General features: G+C 50.0%; 1 protein-coding gene across 1 annotated transcript in view; it reads left to right on the top strand.

The window, feature by feature from the left end:
- Positions 1 to 20,474, top strand: part of RNF43 (ring finger protein 43) — a 55,877-nt gene that overhangs the window by 29,612 nt on the left and 5,791 nt on the right. The window contains exons 3-6 of the mRNA XM_054585545.1: positions 11,670 to 11,792; positions 18,169 to 18,243; positions 18,353 to 18,484; positions 19,127 to 19,231. Of these exons, the coding sequence (XP_054441520.1) occupies positions 11,670 to 11,792; positions 18,169 to 18,243; positions 18,353 to 18,484; positions 19,127 to 19,231 (435 nt within the window). The remainder of the gene's footprint in view (positions 1 to 11,669; positions 11,793 to 18,168; positions 18,244 to 18,352; positions 18,485 to 19,126; positions 19,232 to 20,474) is intronic.

Genomic DNA, 20,474 nt, shown 5'->3' with positions numbered 1-20,474 from the left:
CCTAGCTCTCAAAGTACTTCCCTTACCCACTGAGTCTGGTGATGGCACCTCCCTGAATCTCCTGACAAATGCAAACAGGACCTTCTTTCAGCACAGCCAACTTGATAACTGAGAAGATGCCTCTTCCATTTAACAGCATGTTGATTATCTTTTCGAATCTCCTACAGTCTGCACTTAGCAAGAAAAATAAAGAAGCTGGAGCAATTAGGAAGTAACAAAGAACTCATAGTTCACAAAGAGCAAGTCAAGGGATGTTTGGAACATCTGAGCACAGAACCACATTTGGCACGAGATGACCACATATCCTCAGGCCAGGGTGGGCTAGAGAGCTGGTCACGCTGCGGGGAAGCTGAAACAACGGAAAGGTGAAGGTCTCAAATGGCTTCTCTACTGAAGTCTTTAAAATTTGGACCTCAGACACATCAACTTTTCAGGATATAAAGGATGGAGAAAAAAGAAAGCATTTATCTCTCATTAAAGATAAGAAAAAGGACCTACCTAGAAAAAAAAAATGAAATACTATTGGAAGTAAAACAAGTCTGAGTTCTTCTAGACCTTTTCCATGAAGATCGCTGGTCAAATCTTCATAAAATCTTGGTAGGGATTGAAGTTCATTCACCCAGGACAGGAGTCCCCAACCTCAAGGCTACGGACCGATGCCAGCCCAGGCCTGTTAGGAACCGGGCCACACAGCAGGAGGTGAGCTTGAATGTAATGAGCTTGAATCATCCTAAAACCATTCCCCTACCCCGACCCGGTCTGTGGAAAATTGTCTTCCACAAAACCAGCCCCTGGTGCCAAGAAAGTTGGGGATCACTGACCAAGGACCTTCAGCCAACACTGTGGCCTAGAACCAGTGGTGGGCAAGAGTTTGAGTCAATTCTACAGAAATTTAAAAAAATAATTGAAATTGTTTTTAATAGTCTCTGAATGGCTCCTGCCCTGAAGGAGCTTCCCATCAGCTCTAGTAGAGAGACTAAAAGGGCCAAAATGACTAGAGAGTACTTCAAAGGCAATATAGCAAGTGTAAGTAAGTTTACCATTCATTCCACATTCTCCCAATTGTCAACGCTGTGCTCTGTGAATTTGCATTCCCTGAGTGTCATCTGACAGATGGCCTTAAGACCGTGTGCATGAGCCTGTGAATGCAGGTCTATAGATCTACAATCAGATTTGAGTCTCCTGAGAGCAGGAGCCACTCCCATTTTTTGGTGGAAGGCTGTCTTCTTCCCCATTAGGGAGTATGCTCTACTCAGCACATCGATAAGAGGGAGGACAAAAGAGTAACTAGGGATAGGTTATTAAGCTGAGAGTGTTTCCTGAAAGAAGTGAGTTTTATTCGGGTTATAGGGGAGATTTAGGCTTCATGTAAAAAGGCAGGAAGAAGACTCTCCCTTCCCTAGAAGGTCAGAAACATAAGAGGGAGTGTACAGAAGATCTCTGGAGAGAAAGCAGAAATCTGAAAATAATCATATCCCGATCAAATGACAATGCAGCCACATTTACTTGATCTCACATCTGTTTAATGAAACAGATAATTAAATATACATTTTTTCCCCCACATCTACTGTGTGCTTGGCATTATGCTAAGAGGTGGGAAAGACCTAGTGCCAGACATGAAAGAGCTCAGGATCCACTTTACAGGAAGGAGGAAAGGACTCTAATTTTGTTAACCATCTAAGAACCGGACATTCTGCTGGAGGAAATGGGTAAGAGGGCGGGTCACAGTGGACCGCTGACTGATAATAGCTAATCATAAAAGGTAAAAGTGTCACTTAGTAATTCTGAATATATCATTCTGGGGGCTGAAGGCTGGTCAGAGGATTAGAGAAGAGCCTAGTTTGGGCCGGGCTGGGTAGGGAGGTCCGGGGCACAAAAGCAGTGGGGAGCTGTAGGGCTGAGATCTTGGAGTCGCTGGCTCACAGGGGAAAGGCAGGTGCCACTTTTTTTTTTTTCTTTTTTCTTTTCCCTCTGTAGAGTCAAGGAGATAAGGAAGGCCCATGAGAAGAGAAAGTAAAAGGAATTTAGCCGAGAACCAACTCCTTTCCCACCTCATACACTTTCTGTAAAAGATTTTAGAGCAAAGACAGTGGTTTTTTTGCTGTCATTTCATTCCCTTTGATGCCTCAACCTCTGCCATAAGAGGCCGCTTAACTAGCTTACTCTTTAGTTCCTAGGAGTTCCAGAGATGCTGCTGTTAGGAATTACTAAATATTCAGAGAATGGGAATACCGAACGGCACCAATGCCAAGATACCCAGGCACCATCCGTAGAGCCCCAGTGAAAGGCTCAGTCCAAAACAGCCGTCCCTCCCAGGCTCTCAGAACACCACCTCTCCCTTTTTCTTTTATCCCCTGCCTGGAAGGCTACACCGTGGGTGGGAATAAAAATCTACTCTCCTGTTGCATCCAGGCAGCTGCCAGAAGTCTGTTTGCCTTGTTCTTTGCTGGCAAATCATTAAACAGTCCCCCTAAAGCAGGCCTCTTCCCCAGGGCCACCCCATGGACAGGGGTTCGGAACTGCGGTCGAAGGGCTGTCAGCAGTGAGGCTGAGCCCTTGGGCTTCTCTCCAGCACAAGCCTCTCCCGGCTGTCGCCTCTTCTGAACAGAAGCCTCCTTGGCCTGGTCTCAACCCCCAATGGCTTCTGAGAGACTCTGGGCATCTGAGTTGGCTGGTGGCTTGAATAATTTTGTCCTCCTCCTCCTGATGTAACTCTAAGTGCAACTGCCCCTCCATTCCCTCTATTGTTTCTTTATCGAAGCACAGGCCCGTATTCCATATTTTTTCCCCACTTTGCAATGTAAATGCTGTGTGTTACTGCCCAGGAGGTGGGGACTGGGACCAGCCCAGAAAACTCCATAGCTTCACCCCACCTCCACTCACAATGTGACAGACAATCACAACCTGAGCATAGATTTAGTTCAGCTGCCCATTTGGTTGCAATACCTGCCCTCAAAGGGCCTCAAAGGCAGGCATGGAAGGCGGCATTCAGTGTGGAGCAGAGTTTGCAGGGCAACTTGAAATATCTACAACCTCTGAGCAGGACTCTAGGCCTGAAAGACATGGAGTGTGTGTGAAATAACCAGATAAATTTAGCCATTTCACACCCTTGCATTGATATCATCAAACTTAGCAACGCTTGAGCAGCTCTGCTGGGAGTCTGGCTATGCCTATGGCATATTTAAAGAAATAATCTGATCTCTTCAAGTTTCATTTATTTGGTCTTTTTTCACAAGGACTGTCTGGGTTTTGTCTTTGGCTTTTCAGCATTATGATCTTAACCTAATTAGCTAAAAACAAACACGACATGCTTCCAGCAGGTTTCTAACTTCCTACCATCTCTGGCATGAGTTTGGCTGGAACAAGAATAGCAAAATCATAAAGCACACTGTGTCAGGCTGTTTGCAAACCCATGTGGAAAGCATTTGGGCCATGACTAGGAAGATCCCTGGCCAAAGCCTTCTTAAACCCTTATCCTGGGAATGTGAGGAAAAGGTATTACCCCAGCAATACTGTCACCTGTGTCTGTCTCTTTTTTTAGTCTCACCTGAGGGCATGCTTAGAGAGAGGAAAGGAGGGAGAGAAAGGGGGGAAAACATTGCTGTGAGAGAGAAACATCGATCGGTTGCCTCTCGCTTGTGCCTTGACTGGGGACTGAACATGCAACCTGGGTATGTGCCCTGACCAGGAATTGAACCGCGACCTTTTGGTCTTCCAACCAACTGAGCCGCACCGGCCAGGGCTGCAGAGGACCACTTTGAATAAGCTAAATGAGGTACTTTGAGTGGTGTTTTCTGTAGGATGAAGGTCAGTGTGAAGGTGGCAAGATCTCCCTGGGACAGTGGTCTCTAACTGAGTGGCAGGACTCAGATGACATTTCAGGACCTCCTAGGAAGATCTTGGCGATTGGAGCCCTGAGTTCCTCACCGGGTGAAGGGAGGGAGTCCAAACCACATAATTGGGGTGTCTTCTAAGGTCTTGATCTTCATGGGCTTTAGAACCTTGATATCCTGTATCATAGCCTCCCTTCCAAAGAGCGCTGACGTAACTAAGATGATACTTGATGGGTTCCCTCTCCTTTGTTCCTAACTTCATGAGTAGCTTCATGGTGCCCCTGTAATGGGCTGAGTCAGGACAAGACCTGTTTCTATATGGGAATATAATGGTCAAACGCTCTCCCTCTTGTGTGGCTGAGATTTTTTTCTACTTCTCTCCCTCTGTCTGGTTACTGCCAGCTAAGCTTTCTTCTCTAATACAATGTGTTAGCTCTTCTTTCGCCTCCTTTTCTTTTTCCTGCTTATAACTCTGCTTATGATCCTGTGAACCACACAAAGATGCCAGAGTATGGGGTCAGAAAAACCCTAACATGGGGGCCACTGGAGGGTAAAGTGGTCACGTGACCTCCTGGAGCTTGGACACAATCTGAGACAAGGACAGGTGAATTTTTAAATTGAAGAATGAGTCTTTAGTGTGGGGTGAGACAGTGAGGAAAATGGTACTCTGGCTGAATAATCATTATTTGGGTCTGAGCTTCTGTGACCTCTAATTTCAGGACACACCTTTCTCATCCTAAACAAACAGGGACTATTCACTGGGAAGGCATCTCTGAGCAGCGTCTAGGTCTGGCTGCCTTTGTTGTGGCTAGGAAAAGACGGGGAGATAAGCCCTAGGGGAGAGGAAGGAAGCTGAGGTTGCTGGGCAGAAAGAGCCTAGGCCTGGAAGGAAAAGAAGCAGACAGGCCTTGCTGCTGTCTTGGTGCTAAGAATTATTCAAGTTTGAAAAAACTAGCAATGCAGACTTCAGGCCTTTGATTCATGCATTATAATCCTTGGCTAGTGTTTGCTGTACCACAGAGAATACTTCCCCAGTGCATTCCTTGGAGGGGGCATGTGGAATGGACAGGGGACGGGGTTGAATTCAGGAAACCTCGACCTCTTTGAACTAGTTGTGTAACTGTGGGCAGCCTGCAACGTGTCTGACATTCCTCATCTTTAAAATGCAAGTTGTGAATGTCCCTTACAGGTATGAACCAGGCTCAACTCTTAGCAATTCATTTCTCTCTCTCTCTCTCTCTCTCTCTCTCTCTCTTTATCCTCACACAAGGACATTTTTTTCATTGCTTTTAGAGGGGGAGAAAAGGAGAAAGAGAAACATTGATGTGAGAGAGAAATAGCGATTGGTTGCCTTCTCCTACCCGCCGCGACTGGGGAGAGAATCCGCAACCTGGGTATGTGCCCCAATGAGGAATCAAACCCGCAACCTTTTGGTCCACGGGATGATACCCAACCTACTGAGCCACACTGGCCAGGGCTTATTTATATCTCTTTTATAAACTGTATGGCTTCATACAGAAACTGGATTCAAACTGAGTTTTACTTACTCTGCTACCAAATACTAAGGGCCTACAATATGCAGAGCCCCAGATTGGACCTTTGCTGAACGCAGTTTGTCCCCTCAGATTTCGTCACCCTGCTTCCTATTAGATAGTGGCGCATTCCAGTTCTCTTGTCAGCCCTCTTGCTTACCAGTGCCAGTCCCCCCAGGAAGGTTTTCTGGATCGAGTAAGAAATCCTGGCCCCCCGTCTTCCATCCTCTCTCTGCTAGTCACTTCCCATCGGGGGACCCAAGGTCATGCTTCTCTCATCCCACCAGCATTATTTCCTTGTGTACCTTAGAAAAATCACACAGTTAAACAGGAATCCATTTTCCTTGCAAAAACATGTTAGCAAGATAGACAAAGGGAAACTCCTCTTGACAATTCCCTAGCCTCCCAACTTAATTCTTTAGGGAACTCAGCTATCCCAAAGAGGAAGCCACAGGCTAAGGTAAGGGAGGGAAATAGACCTAGAGGTTTCCAAATCCAAGTCTAAGCAATCCCATTAGAGTTAACCTGTAGATTAGCATCGGACTCTTTAAATAAAGGCAAGGTGACCAAACTGGGCCTCAGAGGCTATTCCGGTGCTGGGAACCGGAAGCAGCAACTCCAGGCCAATCTGGTTTTGCCCAACCCCCTAGCTACAGGAGCTTGACTTTATGATGCTGGTGTGTCCTGGTGCCTGAGATAAAAGTCAGGTAGTTCTAAGTTCAGGTAATGGAGGTTGCACAGGAGAGCATGATTATAAAATCTGAAAAGAGGAAATGGGGAGAAGGGTGCCTTTGATGTCTGGCCAGTGTTCCCGATAACAAAGGCAAAATTGTAGCAGGCAGTAAAGTTACCTGTCCAAGGCCTGGGTGAAGGTCTGTATGTGGAATCAGAGAAGTAAGAGATTATTACAGCAGAGGTGGGGGGAGGAGGGTTGCTGGGAAACGGGAGACAGTAAAGAACTGCTTGCAAAAGCACACACCCCAAGAGGAGATGCCACAGATAAAGTAAGGCCAGCATTAAGTTCGGGGCTCAGTTGAGCCCTGGAATGCCCTTTGTGAGGAGGTAATGAGATCACATGGCTGCCTTCATGGGAAGGAGGCGGGCTGGGAACTGGAAGAGCTTGTTCAGTGGGGTTTGGAGGGCTGAGTACAGGAGGGAAGTGACCGTGGATAATGAGCTATCCCAGACTGCGCCTTGTAGAACAAGGCGTTCAGAGGCACTGTTGAGATTGCCAAGGGAGAAGCAGTCAGAAAGACTGTCCGTTCCAGAAATAAGGAGGGATTTTATTATTACAAATGCAATAATAAAAACAACTACATTCAGTGAGCACTGGTCATATGGGGCTCTGGGCTAGGCACGTAGGTCCAGTAGCTCCAGTCTTCATGATAATCAGGAGACATTTCTTTATCCCATTCTGAAATGAGGAATATGAGGCTCAGAAAGGCAAAGTAACCTGCCCAAGGCCACATAGGTAAGTGATGGAGTCAGAATGTCAAAACTTAGGCCTGTTTTTGGAAGGAGGAAAAAATCAGAATAAGTTGGAGGAAGATAGACAACAGGCTCAAGAATATGAAGCACAGCACACCCCTTGAAAGGACAGTACACACGTCTTCATGAAAGTGTACAAAGCATGTGTGCAAAGCTGAGTTCTCAGCCAGAGTGGCCTGGACCCTGAGAGCAGGTCTTCTTAATTTGCCCTTCATGGCAGCACCTGGGACAGGGGTTTTTCATCTCCTAGCCTTTTAGGAAGAGGCAGGTAAAGATAACGAATCCTTAAGTCCACCAGGCTTCCAGGAGCCCTGCTCAGCCCCACCCACCCCAATCCTGCAGGCCCTTTCCTTGGCATTCGTCCTGGGGGTGGGGGGGGGGCCTCCCCCACCCATCAGGGTTCTAGGGACTCTAACCCCTTGCCCCTCCTCCAACCTCTCTGCCTTCAGGGCACCTACATTTTCTCAATGAGATCATTCTTTTGCAAAAGCCAGAAAGGTAGGTTTTTGCTTTTGGCAAATGCACCTGAGGCAAGGAAATAGGTGAGGCTCTCTTAGACTGGGAAGAAGGAAAAGACACAGAACAAACTATAAATAGCTCTCATTCTCTTTGATTCTTCCACAACAGCAAAAAATAAGACTCAATATCTCAATATATTATCCTGTGGTTGAAGTATTCAGTGCAAAACACCAAAAATCTCCCGTCACCATCTCCTCTGATTCCTCTCCCAAAGCCTCTCTGATCCAGAGTGTGGTATGCATTGTGTCACTTTTCAAGGTTAGATATCAGTAGCCGGTTGTAGGCCTTCAATATTTAATAAAAGAAAACCATGTGGCAGGCACCGAAGGGGCAGAGGAGGTCGGTCATCGCCTGGGGGAGAGAGCGCCAAAAACGGACAACTGTAACACTACGAGATGAGTCTGTGATTGCAGAAACGCAGGATGCTAAGCAGGCCCAGCAGAGAGGCCTCCAACCCACCCTGACAGAGCAGCGGGTGCCAAAAGCGGGGACGTGAATGTTGTTTCTGGAGCATGGGCTGCAAGGGAGGAAGAGGTTTGGGAAGGGAATGTAAGCCTCGGGGCAGGGCACGGAGGCATGGGCCCCGAGCAGGAAGAGCCTTTTAAGCTCTGTTTAAAAGCACAGACTTTATTCCAAGAGCTACAAGGAGCCTTTTAAGAGCTTAAAGTGGAAAAGTGACATGCTAGCATTTTAGACCACTTTGGCTTCAGTGTAGAGAACTGAGTAGGGTGAGGTGACCCCAGTTCAAAGGTTATTGAAATAGCAATGATGGTGACCTGTGTTTGAGCGGCCACAGTGGGAATGGAGGGAAGAGGACAAGTAAGAGAAATGTTGAGGAGACAGAATTGTTAGAATTTCATGATTGGTTGTGTATTAGTGGTGGGAGTAGGGGGCAAGAAAGAGAGGAGACTAGCGGGCCAGCATCTGACCTGAGGGATGGGTAAATAGTCGTGCCAATCCCTAAAATAGGGAACCCTGGAGGAGCAGTTTTGAGGGACAGAAGGACTACTTCGGTTTTGAACATACTGCATTAGAGGTGTGTCAGTAAATTTCTGCAGGCAGAAATGTGCAGGTCCCACCTGTCGGCGTATGAGTCTAGAACTCAAGACAGGTTTGGGCTGCACGTATGTAATCAGCAACCTCTATGTGGAAAATGAAGCCGTGGGATTTCCTGGGGTGGCCCAGGGGCACCATGGAGAGTGAAAGGAGAAGAGAGCCTAGGACAGAACTCTGTAAGACACCACTCGTATGTCAGGGTCTCGTGTTGGGCCCTTATGCTTTGGGAATGTGTGATTAGGAAAGCAAATTTTCTTCGTCATGAGTTGAGGAAAGGTATCATGTTGTCCAATGGAAATTGTTCTTGGTTGTTATTTTTTTAACCTATCTTATACAACACTTCATTTCTTCTGATTTTAGCTGTATAATCCTAGGCATGTTACTTGACCTCTTGCTGCCTCCATTTTCTCATCCTTAAAATGGAGACAATAATAGTTTCTGCCTCATAGGGTTATGACAATGAAAAGAGTCAATACACAGAAGTGCTCAGAACAATCGATGGCCCACGGTGTCCATTCACTAAATGTAAACTGTCAGCAGCAGCAGCAGCATCAACAATGGAGGGCTGACTGTGAGGTTCATTTGGAGTTATGTGACTCCAGAGTATGGAGTCAGACAGGCCTGGGTTCTAATCTTGTGTTACCTTAACTTCGAGCCTCGAGCTTCTTTTTTTTTTTTTTTTTTTTTAATGGGGATAATCATGGCTGCCTCACAGTGAGATGACCTCTAGCAGAGGTGTCCAACCTTTTGGCATCTCTGGGCCACACTGGAAGCAGAAGAGTTGTCTTGGGCCACACATTAAATACACTGCGACATGTAATCACAAAAATATCTCATAATATTTTAAGTAAATTTATGATTTTGTGTTGGGCTTCATTCAAAGCCATCCTGGGCCACAGGTTAGACACCCTGATCAAGGCTCTGGCTCACCAGAGGCGTTGACTAACGGTTCATTTTCTCCCCTTTCCTCTTCGATAGTTTTTTTCCCCTCTGCCTCCTCAGAGGCATCCTGCAATATAACACTGTGAAGGCCTGGGGGGAGGCTGAGAGTAGGTTAAATATTCTACTGTAATGACTACTCTTCTCCAGAGTGACTTTTTCCCCTCTCCCAGTGGACCCTCTGGTCAGCGAGCGATCTCTTGGAGTTATCTTGGGAAAGCTGGCCCATGCGTAGCATGGTGGGGATGGGAGAGGGGGAAGGGTCAAGCAAAGCAGCAGGTATTTGTGGCTGCAACTTGCTGTTCCTGAAGGAAGGTCTCCCAGCTTTTGTTCTGCTGGAGTGGTTGACTTTTGACTCTTCACCACACCAGACTGTCCTCTGTAGTCACCAGGGAGACCCTTCTCGAGTGTAAATCTGTGGTCCCTTCTCTGTGGTCTAGTTCTTGCCAACCTCTTCAGCCTGATTCCCTGCCTTCTCTTTCACACCAGACCTAATTTCCCAGTCCCTCCCAACCCTGGGCTTGTGCCTGCATGCCTCAGCACAGGCCGCTTCCTCTCCCGGGAAGGTGCCCTCCCTGGTGAACACATGCCTGTTCAGTCCCCAAGAAGCGCTGAAGTCACCCTGCTCTCCCGCGTGGGATTGGTAGTCCCCCCTCCCTGGGCCCTTCCACAGGCCCTTGAGTGCACCTCCATTATAACATCACAATGCAATGTGTTTGTACATTTGTCTTCAAAGCTTCTTTAAGGCAAGGACCTATCTGATTCATCACGGCTCCTCAGTGTTTTGGCACGAAGAGGGCCTTCGTTGTTGGTAGAATGAAGAAATGAATGGAGGCATGGTTGGACGGATGGGCAGACAGACTGATGGAACTTGTTGAGGCAGGGACTACAGCTTCACTGAAATGAGAACAGCCCACAGTGTTATGCCCCAGCCTTTTTCTGGGGGTGAGGGGGTGTATAACGTTTCCCCCCCTACAGTAAATCTTGATCACGGCCTGACTAACAGTCCTTAAATTCTAGAAGCAAAAATGGAACTCCCTCCCATCTCAACATCCCCTGCCCTAAGGTTTTTATTCACAAGGATACAATTCAAAGCAAGGTAGGGCATATTTGTTGGGAACCTACCATGTTCAAGGGACTGCCGTGGCACAGTGGCAGGAAGGGGCCTGAAAGCACTTACGAAAAGTGACTGTGCTTTTAAATCCACCATTGACATTATCATCTTCAGAAATTCAGTTTTCTGGATCCTCTGAGGGTTCTTTCTAGAAGTCCCTTCAACAGGAACGGAGAGGGAAGAGTGGGCAACCCCCTGGTAGGAAACCCCCTTCCTTGCCAGGACACATTGGGTTTCTTCCATGAGGCCCATAGGATGGTCCAGGGCCAATGAAATCATACTTTGTTCTTGCAGCACTCTGGGAAAATTAGATTCAAACAGGTATTTGAATCCCCTTGAATGAGAAGAGAGTATATGGAAGGGCAGTCTCATCCCTGTGAGGAGGGGACCCTCTGGTCTCTGTTAGCACATTTTGGGTCCACTTCCCGCTTGGTTGTTGCTCAGCGCCAGCAGGGCTGGAGGCCCAGGGCTTGGATGGGAGCTGCCATACCCCTCAGAGCCCTTAAGAATTGTGCTCTTAGCCAAGCCTCACCCCTAAGTAGTCTTTTCCCATTGGCAACCTGCTTAACCCCAGGGCGGTCACAGGGCAGGGGTAAAGGGGAATATTGCGGGGAGCAAGGCAGCACTGAGTGAGAGGACTTTCGCCCCATGAGAGGTGGGACTCTAAGAGGCAGCAGCTGCCAGGGGACATCCCGAGGGGGCAGGAGTCACCAGCAGCACCCACCACTGCCAGTGGGGCAGGGGGACAGGGCCGGGCAAGGAGAGAAGGCAAGGTTCTGAAAGCACTGACACGGCTCTTCCCTTAGCCGGGGCTTTAAAGCAGGTGGAGGAATTAGGAGATGAGAGAGGCTGGGCCTGGGAAGAGAGCCCTTTGGGTCCAACCTGTTTGGAAAACCAGGGCTTGAGCGTTGTTAGAGCTGCTTTGCAGGCACCTCAGGTAGGTCCCCCCTTTGGATGCCTCTCACTTCTGTCTGCCCCTACCTGCATGTATCCTTGGCCCTGGAACTTCTACAATGACAGTGATGCTCGCTAGCTTACGATGAGGCAGGCTGATAAGAATGCTCACCCTTTCCTAGCGCCAAGGACCTTCCTGGTACCTTCCTAGAACAGTGGAGAAGCGCTTGGCTCTCAGAGCTTGCCCCTGTTCCCAGAGCCTCCCAACTAACCTCTCTCTCTCTCTCCCTGCAGTCCCACCCCCTGTACCTGTGCAACGCCAGTGATGATGACAATCTGGAGCCTGGATTCATCAGCATTGTCAAGCTGGAGAGTCCTCAACGCGCCCCCCGCCCCTGCCTGTCACTGGCCAGCAAGGTAGATTCACATTCGACCCCCTCCCGCCCCCCACACACACACCCGGGTCCAGGCTGTGAGAGGCGCCTGTGCCCCTGGCCCCTTGTCTCCTTAGAGTGATGTATGCCCAGTTCGCTCAGGCTTCCCTAAGCCATGACCAATGTGAGAGAGGTGGAAATTCAGGCCTCTGTCCTTTCCCACCACCCAGTGACCAGCAGAACTTTTATTTATTTTTTTGTTTGTTTTTTATTTTTTAGAGAGAGAAGGAGGGAGGAAGGGAAGGCAGGGAGAGGAGGAGGGGGGAGGGAGAGAGGGAGAGAAACATCGATTTGTTATTCCACTTATTTATGCATTTGTTGGTTGATTCTTGTATGTTCCCTCACTGGGGATCAAACCCACAATTTTTGAGTATCTGGACGATGATGTAATTGGCCAGGGCCATACAAGCAAAACCTTTAGACTGTTACCTACAGCATGTACCCTACCCCATCTCCTACCCCATCACCTGGAAGTTCCTGAACCACTTCCCCTGCCCAGCATCAGAGCAAATAGAGGGCCAGTTGGGGGGCTTTTCCTTCTTTCGAAACTGTTTACTGAGTGCTACTCAGGAATAGCAGGAACAGAAGCCATTGCCTCTACCCTTGAAACGTCCCCACTCTTTCTCCCAGATTGCAGATTGGTGACCCCACATTGCCACAGGGCTCTGCTGCTGGCTGGAACCAGCAGCCGCTGTGGCCTTTCCAGACATGGGCCGTCTGGTTGCCCTGCTCCCTGGTGGCCTGCCACCTCACGGGTCCCTGTGATCCCTGCTTTAACATTACCGTTTTCTGTGTGCTTGCCCTGTGTCAGGTGAGACGTGGGATAGATTCTTTATATACATTGTCTCATTTACTTTTCATAACAATCAGGAAAGCTAGACATTATTATCCCTGTTTAACCTATAAGGCAAGTGAGGATCAGGAAACGTAAGTAACTTGCCAAGATGACACAGCCTGGAAGGGTGGAGCTGAGATCTGGACCGAGCCTTGTGCAGTTCTCAAACCTGGGCTTTTACTCGCTCCGCTCTGTTGCCTCCCATTCTGGCTGGAAAAACAGAACATATGTGAAGAGATTCTCATGGGGACATAAGCAGACTGCAGTTAGATTGTACACGGAACAGTCATCTGGACTTGGGGGACGAGGCCCTGCTCCCAGGAGGGTGCCAGTCCCTGCCTGTGTACCTGCTCACTGTACTCAGACCTAGATCCCCTGAGGATTTTCCGATCTTCCCTGAGCGCTGTCTCCTGAACCACGAGTCTCAGGGAAACAGCCGGGGCTCTTACATGGCCCCATGGCGGGCAGGGCTGTGGGCAGTTGTCTAACTATTGTGTCCACAGGTCAGCGAAGCTATCCTGCCAGCCTGGCCATGCAGATGCAGAAGGGGGTACCCGGGGAGGTGGGGAAATAGGGGCCAAGACACACCCGGAGAGGCTGGGGAGTGCGGTGTCTCTGCAAGGCTGTGAGGGCCCTCAGTGGCAGCAGAATTTTGTGAGGCTGCAGCTACCCTGCTTCTGGCTATTTCATTTCCCTTGTTTTACAAAACGTGGGCAAATGTCATTCGTTTATTCATTTGGTAGACAAGTACTTGGCGTTAGGCAGTGTGAATGTGAGTGGAGAGTACATATGAGAGAGAGATGGGGGAGGAAGGGTGTAGAGCAGCTCTGCTGTTCTTCTGGAGCAGCAGCATGTGGTTGCGCATACCTGTGGACACTTGGCGTGGACACTTGGCGACCTGTCGGGGTGGGCCCACATGGGAGGCTCTCTTGCCCCCTGGAGGAGTGCGCTCAAGCACGAGCGCAGATGCTGGGAAGCACGGATGTGGTCAGCGCTCACAGAGGTACTGAGCCTTCTTGGGCCTTTGTCTCCACCACCATAAAATGGGACTTTTATTTCCAACTGCAGTGATTATTGTGAAGACGAAAATGATGTATGTCAAGTGCCAAAACTAAAACACACACACACGACACAGGGATTTAGAGAAGCACCTTGGCCACTGCCCTGTGGCCTTGTCTTTCCCAGCCTCTGCAGCCTCTGCCTGTGTTTCCCCCACCCCTTCCCCGACCGCACTCTCCCTTCAGCTTCTCTCCTGGTGCCGCCGCCTCCTTCCGCCACCCCGATCCTGGGTGGGAGCCTCTGTGGGAACTACCCTGGCCCCCTGCGGTCTCACGGGCCAGATACAAGGTTTCCCTCAGGTCTCAACCTTTGCCCTCACTGAGTAGCTCCTACCTGGGATCCCCTGGCCCAGAGGAAGTCTGTGAAGGTGGTAACTGTGGGTCTTTGAGCTACTTCCAATGTTTGAAAAATTGAAATATTCAATTCTTGCTTTTGGTTAGAATTCTAACAAGTTCAATGTATTAATACAAGTTATAGGAACATGTGTTACATAATAAATGCGGCTAGTTAGGTAAGATATATTTTTTTAAAAAATAGCTTGAGGGAGGCATAGGTAAAGGGTAGGTCTTTGATAAGGCAAGTTTGAAAACTGCTGACCTCCATCGGCTCTGCTCTGACATGTTGATTAGCCTCGATGGGGCCATCGCCATTGATGGGCGGCTGGGACTCTGGAGCCAGACAGCCCTGGGTCTTGAAACCTGGCATCTTCACTGGCCCTCTGTTACTTAGACACCGTAGCTTACCTCGCTGAACCTCTGTTTTTTCATCCATAAAATGGAAATAATAATGGAACTTACACCATAAGGTAGTTATGAGAATTTAATGACATAGTCCAGATGGAAGCTCTTAGCCTTATGCTAAGCACATAGTAATTGCTCAATAAATGTTTGCAACAGCACTATTGTTGGCACCATCCCTTGCTTTCACAGGGAACAAGGCTGGTTTTTTTCTTTCACTACTATCTCTGAAATCCTCATGGTAACTCTTCTGCACTCTTCCATTCTCATCGCCCCCATCCAGTCACCCAGCAACTTGCTGTTTCTTTATTAGCAACTCCGCAGCCACTCTTGTGGTTCCCCAGGCCTTTGTCACCTCGTGCCTGGACGAGAGCAGTGGCCTTTGCCTGGTGGAAGGAGTTGGCTCGGGAGCCAGGCAGACAGGTACAAGCCCTGCCCCTCTTACCACAGAGACCACGACCGGGTGACCAGGCACTCACAAGGCCGAAGTCCTGGGAGTCCTCAATGCAAAAGAGGGCTGATGACCGTCTTGTAGAGTTGTTGTGAGGAGTGAACAAAATCACAGACGCAAAGAACATAGTAATAGCTGATGTGGCAATGACTAATGCTTAAGAAACATATGCTATGTGCCAGGTACTATGATAAGGCTTTACATGGATTAACTTATTTAGTCTGCAAAACAATGCTGTGAAGTAGGTCCTATTATTAGCTCAAGTTTACAGAAAGGAAAACTGAGGCATAGAACAGTTAAGCGACTTGCCCAGAGTCTTACAGGTAATAGTTAGTAGCAGATTCAGGACTTAAACCTGAGCAGTCTGGGCAGAGCGGGTCTCAATAAAGGTTATATCCCTTCTCTTTCTTCCTACCCTTGCTTTCAAGCCCAGAGGAAACCCACCTCTCCTACTAAATCTTTCCTGACGGACTCGGCCCAGCCAGCCCACTAGGAGCAGAAACCCCTCCCTCCTGGCGCCCTGCTCGGGCCCCTGGCCATGCTTCCCACACAAAGTTTCATGGAGGTTTCTTGGGGAAGGGGGGAACCAAGGGTCCTTCCCACCCCCACCCCCACCCTTTGATCCATTTTGTATATTGAAAATTTGCGTCAGATTGTGTGTGTGTGTGTGTGTGTTATGGTGGTGCAGGTAGTGGAGAGAAGGGCCCTCTGCAGTGAAGAGAGGTTTTGAAACTGCTGGTCTATTTCATTCATTTTTGTGCTCTAGAGTGTTGTTACCAGCATTATAATTTTATGTATATGCTTTGTCTCTATAACTAGATTATGAATTGTTCTGGGGGCCTGGCTTTCCCTGGCTTGATGCCCTGGGCATAAACAGTGCTCAGCCAATCTTTGATGAGGAAGAGATGTACAGACACCATCACTGTGTCTGGAGAGGAAGACCTAAGGCCAAGTCCTGGGCTGTATTGGCTCCCGTTGCTAGAGGCTGTGGGCAGCTTTACTTGCTGTCCCTAGAGGGCTGGCTGACTCTTTGCAGCTCCCATAGGTCTCTAGGTTGTCTTTCTAAAGCCTGGTCTTCCATTTCTCTCTGCCTTCCAGATTCCAGTCCCTGAAGAAGTGCTTTCTCCCGCCCCCCGCCCCCACTTGCTCTGGTGCAGGTGGACTGAAGCATGGATAGCCCCAGTGTGGGTTGCTATCTGGCCCCCAGTCTTGCTTTTTAGATTCCTAGAACTCTGGATACAGGCACCCACTGCTTGAAAGTCCTTTTTCTTTCCCCTGTTGGCCAACTTTCTTTCTTTGATCACTTTTACAACTTTGTAATTATGGGCTATAATGGACTGGGGTGTTTGAACGTCATGATAATTACTTTCCACTGCTCCTACCCCAATCCTTCAAAGAGAGAGGGGTGGGGAAGTAAGAAAATCCCCAGAGAAGGAAGTCTGTGCCCTTCCCTCATGCCCTTCCAGACTGGGCTGTGTCCAGGGTCTCCTTCTGTGGATGAGAAACACGAGGCCTGGCAGCATGGAGGATCCAGGAGTTTCAATTCTGTGACTCCTGGGGTGACCTCCCCACTCCCTGGCCAAATCCTGGACTATGAGATTAGCTGTAGGAGTCCCTCTCCTTTCCCCTGGGGCTGCTCCCATAGCCAAGCTCGGAGGGCTCTGAAAATGGGGTCCACTAGGTTGGGTGGACTACCTGGGAGGAAGTGGGCAGGAGAGAGATGAAGCCTGTGACTTCTTCATTTCATCATTAACTCCATTCTGGAGTCCTGTGAGTTTCTAGTCAATTAGCCCAGCAAGCTGAGGCCTGGGTGCTGGTAGAGGGCCCAGCCCAGCTTCTCAGAGAGAGAAGGAGGAAAGAGGGAAGTTACTCTCCTGACCAGAACAGGGCCCCCCTTGACTGTCTCCACCACCATCCCCCAGCTCCCCTGCCTGCAGGCTGCCAGTTCTGAGGAGCCCCTGGCCTTGCTGCCACCTGGGGAGCAGGGAGCAGGGAGCAGGGAGCGGGAGCTCTGGCCGCTCCCCTGGCCTGCCTGGCAGGAGACCTGCCCCAACAGGCTCTCCCCGGGAAGGGAAGCAGAGATCAAAGCGCTGAGAGTGTGAGTAAGCCCCAGCTCTGGCTCCTCTTCCTGCCACCACTACTTGCAGCAGGATTAACTCCTTCAGTGCCTGCAGGAAGGCCCCAAAGACTCAGCAGGCCCCCAGGGGCGTGAGGGCCCAACCCGATGCCATTACAAGATGATCCCTTGCTGTAGGGCGGAAGTCTGGAAGTAGCTGGGCGGGGCAGGGCGGCCTGACACCAAGGGTAGCAGCAGTGTCTGCCTGTCCGTCCTTTGCCCTTATGCCTCCACCCCGCCCTCAGCTCTTATCTCCCCTCTCTCAACCCGCACCCAGAGCCCCTAGATTCCTGCTTTGTTCTTTCTGGCTCTGCTCTCTGCTCTGCCTTGTTGGCTAAGATTCTGCTTCCCCAAGCCTGCTCCTGGAGCCTTGGCTAGCGTGCATGTGCACATGTATACAGCTGCGTCCTCGTGGGAACAGCCTCTCAGGTCCCTCCCCACCTCAGTCTCTAGTGCCACCCCTCAGGGACAGGATGAAGGGATAAAGCATTAGACAGGGACTCCATTAAGTCCCTGAATTGGAGCCAGAGAAAGAGCTGGCAAACTAGAGTGTGGCAGGGAAAGAGCGCCCACAAGATGGGCTGAGCCTGGGGCTCTGCCATGGAGGCCTTGGCTGGGAACCGTGTCCCAGGCTCTTGGAACTTCTCCTGAGCCTACCCTGCAGGCTCTTCTTGTCAGACAGAGCTGGACCCTAAAAAGCCCAGCTCTATTCTGAAGCAGCTCTCCACCTCTCTGCTGTCCCCCTCTCCCTCTCTGTACTGGGGACTGGTCACCCTCGCTCTCTGGGGTGCTGGTCACTCCCTACTCTCTGTTTGCACACTTCTTAGTGAAGGCAGACTGGTGGAACTCTGAGGGCCGGAGCTGCCGTGTTTGGCCTTTCCCTTAGGGCATAGTTGGCCACCTGACATGCATTAAACCGTACTTAAAGGTTTGCTCCATTACAAAAGGAAGGCCCTAATGTTGTCCTTGGAGGCAGTAGGATCTGGGTGAGCCCAGGGCAGGGCAAAGGATATCTTGGTCCCACTGACCCCTTACATGTGAGTGTGTGCTGTGTGTGCAAGATCCTGGGAAGGGGTGGGTGGGTGAGGAGGTACGGCGGGGGCATGCATGGGTTGTGTCCTGCTCTGACCCCCGCTGGGCCTCTGCCACGTGTCTCTGCAGGCCCGAATGGCAGGTGAGCGAGGAGCCAGCGCCGTCCTCTTTGACATCACTGAGGATAGGGCTGCTGCTGAGCAGGTACCCAGGGACATGGGGGTGCTTGAGGAGGGGGCTGGGCAGAGGAGGATAAAGTGAGCAGGGGATAGAGAAGTCAGGACCCAGTAGCTCTTGTGCTTTTGCTCTGCAGCTGCAGCAGCCCCTAGGGCTGACCTGGCCAGTGGTGTTGATCTGGGGTCATGATGCCGAGAAGCTGATGGAGTTTGTGTACAAGAACCGGAAGGCCCACGTGAGGATTGAGCTGAAGGAGCCCCCGGCCTGGGTAAGCCCTGCAGACCTCCAGGCCGTCCCCCAGCACCTCCTCTCGCCCTCGCTTTGGCTCATGGCATCTCCCACCAAAAGTCCTTGGACTCCCGGAGCTGAAGAGACCTTAGAAATGCCCTAGTACAACTTCATTCACCAGCTCTGTGCCTCTGGGCAAGTTTCTTCCCTCTCTGGGCCTCATCTGCAGAAAAAACAGATTGGGCCAGCTGGGCTCTAAAGTTGCTTTCAGTTCTGTGGTTTCGAGGCACAGAGTAGCAGAGCCAGAGTGAAACCCTGGGCCCTGGGGCCCCCTGAGGCCCCCTGAACCTAGGCTGGGGTTTCTCTGCTGGCTCTCACCCAGCTGCTCGCTGGATTACTCCCACCTCTCAGGAAGGGGTCCCTTTCCCCCTTTTCCCAAGCACGCGGGTCTTCAGATAGTGCCTCTCGCAGCTGACATCTGGAGGACCCTTTCCCACGAGTGCCCATGGGCAGAGAGGACCCACCTCACCTCGCCTGCAGGTTCCTCCCACCCCATCCTCTCATCCGGAAGACTCAAAGGGACCTTCAGCAATCTTCGTGTCACTGGGGCTCCTGTGTTCCTGCCAAATTGCCCAGCTCCTTCCACAAGTATGACCATTTCCCCCTCTGCTCGCCCTCCCAGCCAGATTATGATGTGTGGATCCTCCTGACGGTGGTGGGCACCATCTTTGTGGTCATCCTGGCTTCAGTGCTGCGCATCCGCTGCCGCCCCCGCCACAGCAGGCCGGTGAGCAGGGTGGGCTCCCTGGCGGAGGTGGGCGTGTGCTTGTGTGCGGGAAGATGGCGAGCAGGAAAGAAAAGTGAGAAAAGGAGGTGGCTTTATGGCCATGAAACAGTTTACATCTAAATGCACCGCATTTGAATTTGTTGGTTTCCAGAAGCCTTTCTCCATAGGTTTGCTCATTCCTTCATTCAACAAACACAGTGAGGTCCCTCTTATGTGCCAGGCATTGTTCCAGGGACTGGGGGTGGTGCAGGGAGCAAAAAAGAGAAGATCCCTTCCCTCGGGAGCTTTCATTCTAGTGGGAAGAGAAGGACAATGAGCAAGATTAATAAGTAACATATATAGTATTTTAGATGGCAGTATATGTTAGGAAAATAATAAAATAGAAAGGAGGAGAAGGAATGCAAAGGGGAAAAAGCTAATTTTAAAAAGTAAGTCCAAGGAGAGGAACCTCACTGAGAAGATGACCCCAGGGAAGACCTTAAATGGGTGAGGGGGCGACCTGGGCAGGTATCTGGGGATGAAGCGAAGGAATGGAGAAGACAGTAAGTGTAAAGGCCTTGAGGCAGAAGCCTGGCCCAGGAGCAGTGAGAAGACCATGGGATCTGAACGAGTGAAGGGGCGGAGCGGGAAGTGAGCACCACGTCCATGAGGGCCCGGTTGTACCGACTGGTTGAGGCCATTGTCAGGACTTTGTTTTTCACTCCGGGTGAAATGGGAGCCTTTGCAGGGTTTTGAACAGAAGGAGCGCCGTGATCTGACTGAAGTTTAACACGATCCCTCTTGCTGCTTTGAGGAGACTAGATTACAGAGAGGCAGGGCTGGAAACAGAGAAACCCACTAAGAGGCTATTACAGGAATCCAGATGACAGCAGTGGGAGCTTGGGTTAGGGAGAGAGCAGTGAAAATGGTGAGAATTAAATTCTCGGTATATTTTGAAGGTCAAGCTAACAGGTTTACTAATAGGTTGATCATGGAGTGCGAGAGAGGGAAGTCAAGAACGGCACCAAGATTTTTGGTCTGAGCACTTAAAAGAATGGAATTGCCATTTACTGAGATGGGGGAGAAGGGGGGCAGGGGAAGGGCAGGCATGTGGTTAGGAGTGGTCAGTTGGGATTAGGGAATTCAGTTTGTGGCACATTGGGTGTTTGAGGAGGGGCCTGGGCAGAGCTTGATGTGCCAGCTAGATATCCACGTTGAGAGGTTCAGCAGGCAGCTGGATAAAAACTTCCTCCATTGGGGTGGG

This window comes from Pteronotus mesoamericanus, unplaced genomic scaffold (genome assembly GCF_021234165.1).
Source record: "Pteronotus mesoamericanus isolate MK-2021 breed Mesoamerican mustached bat unplaced genomic scaffold, CSHL_Meso_final contig_84, whole genome shotgun sequence".
Taxonomy (NCBI): domain Eukaryota; kingdom Metazoa; phylum Chordata; class Mammalia; order Chiroptera; family Mormoopidae; genus Pteronotus; species Pteronotus mesoamericanus.
This window is presented reverse-complemented; position numbering and strand designations above follow the sequence as displayed.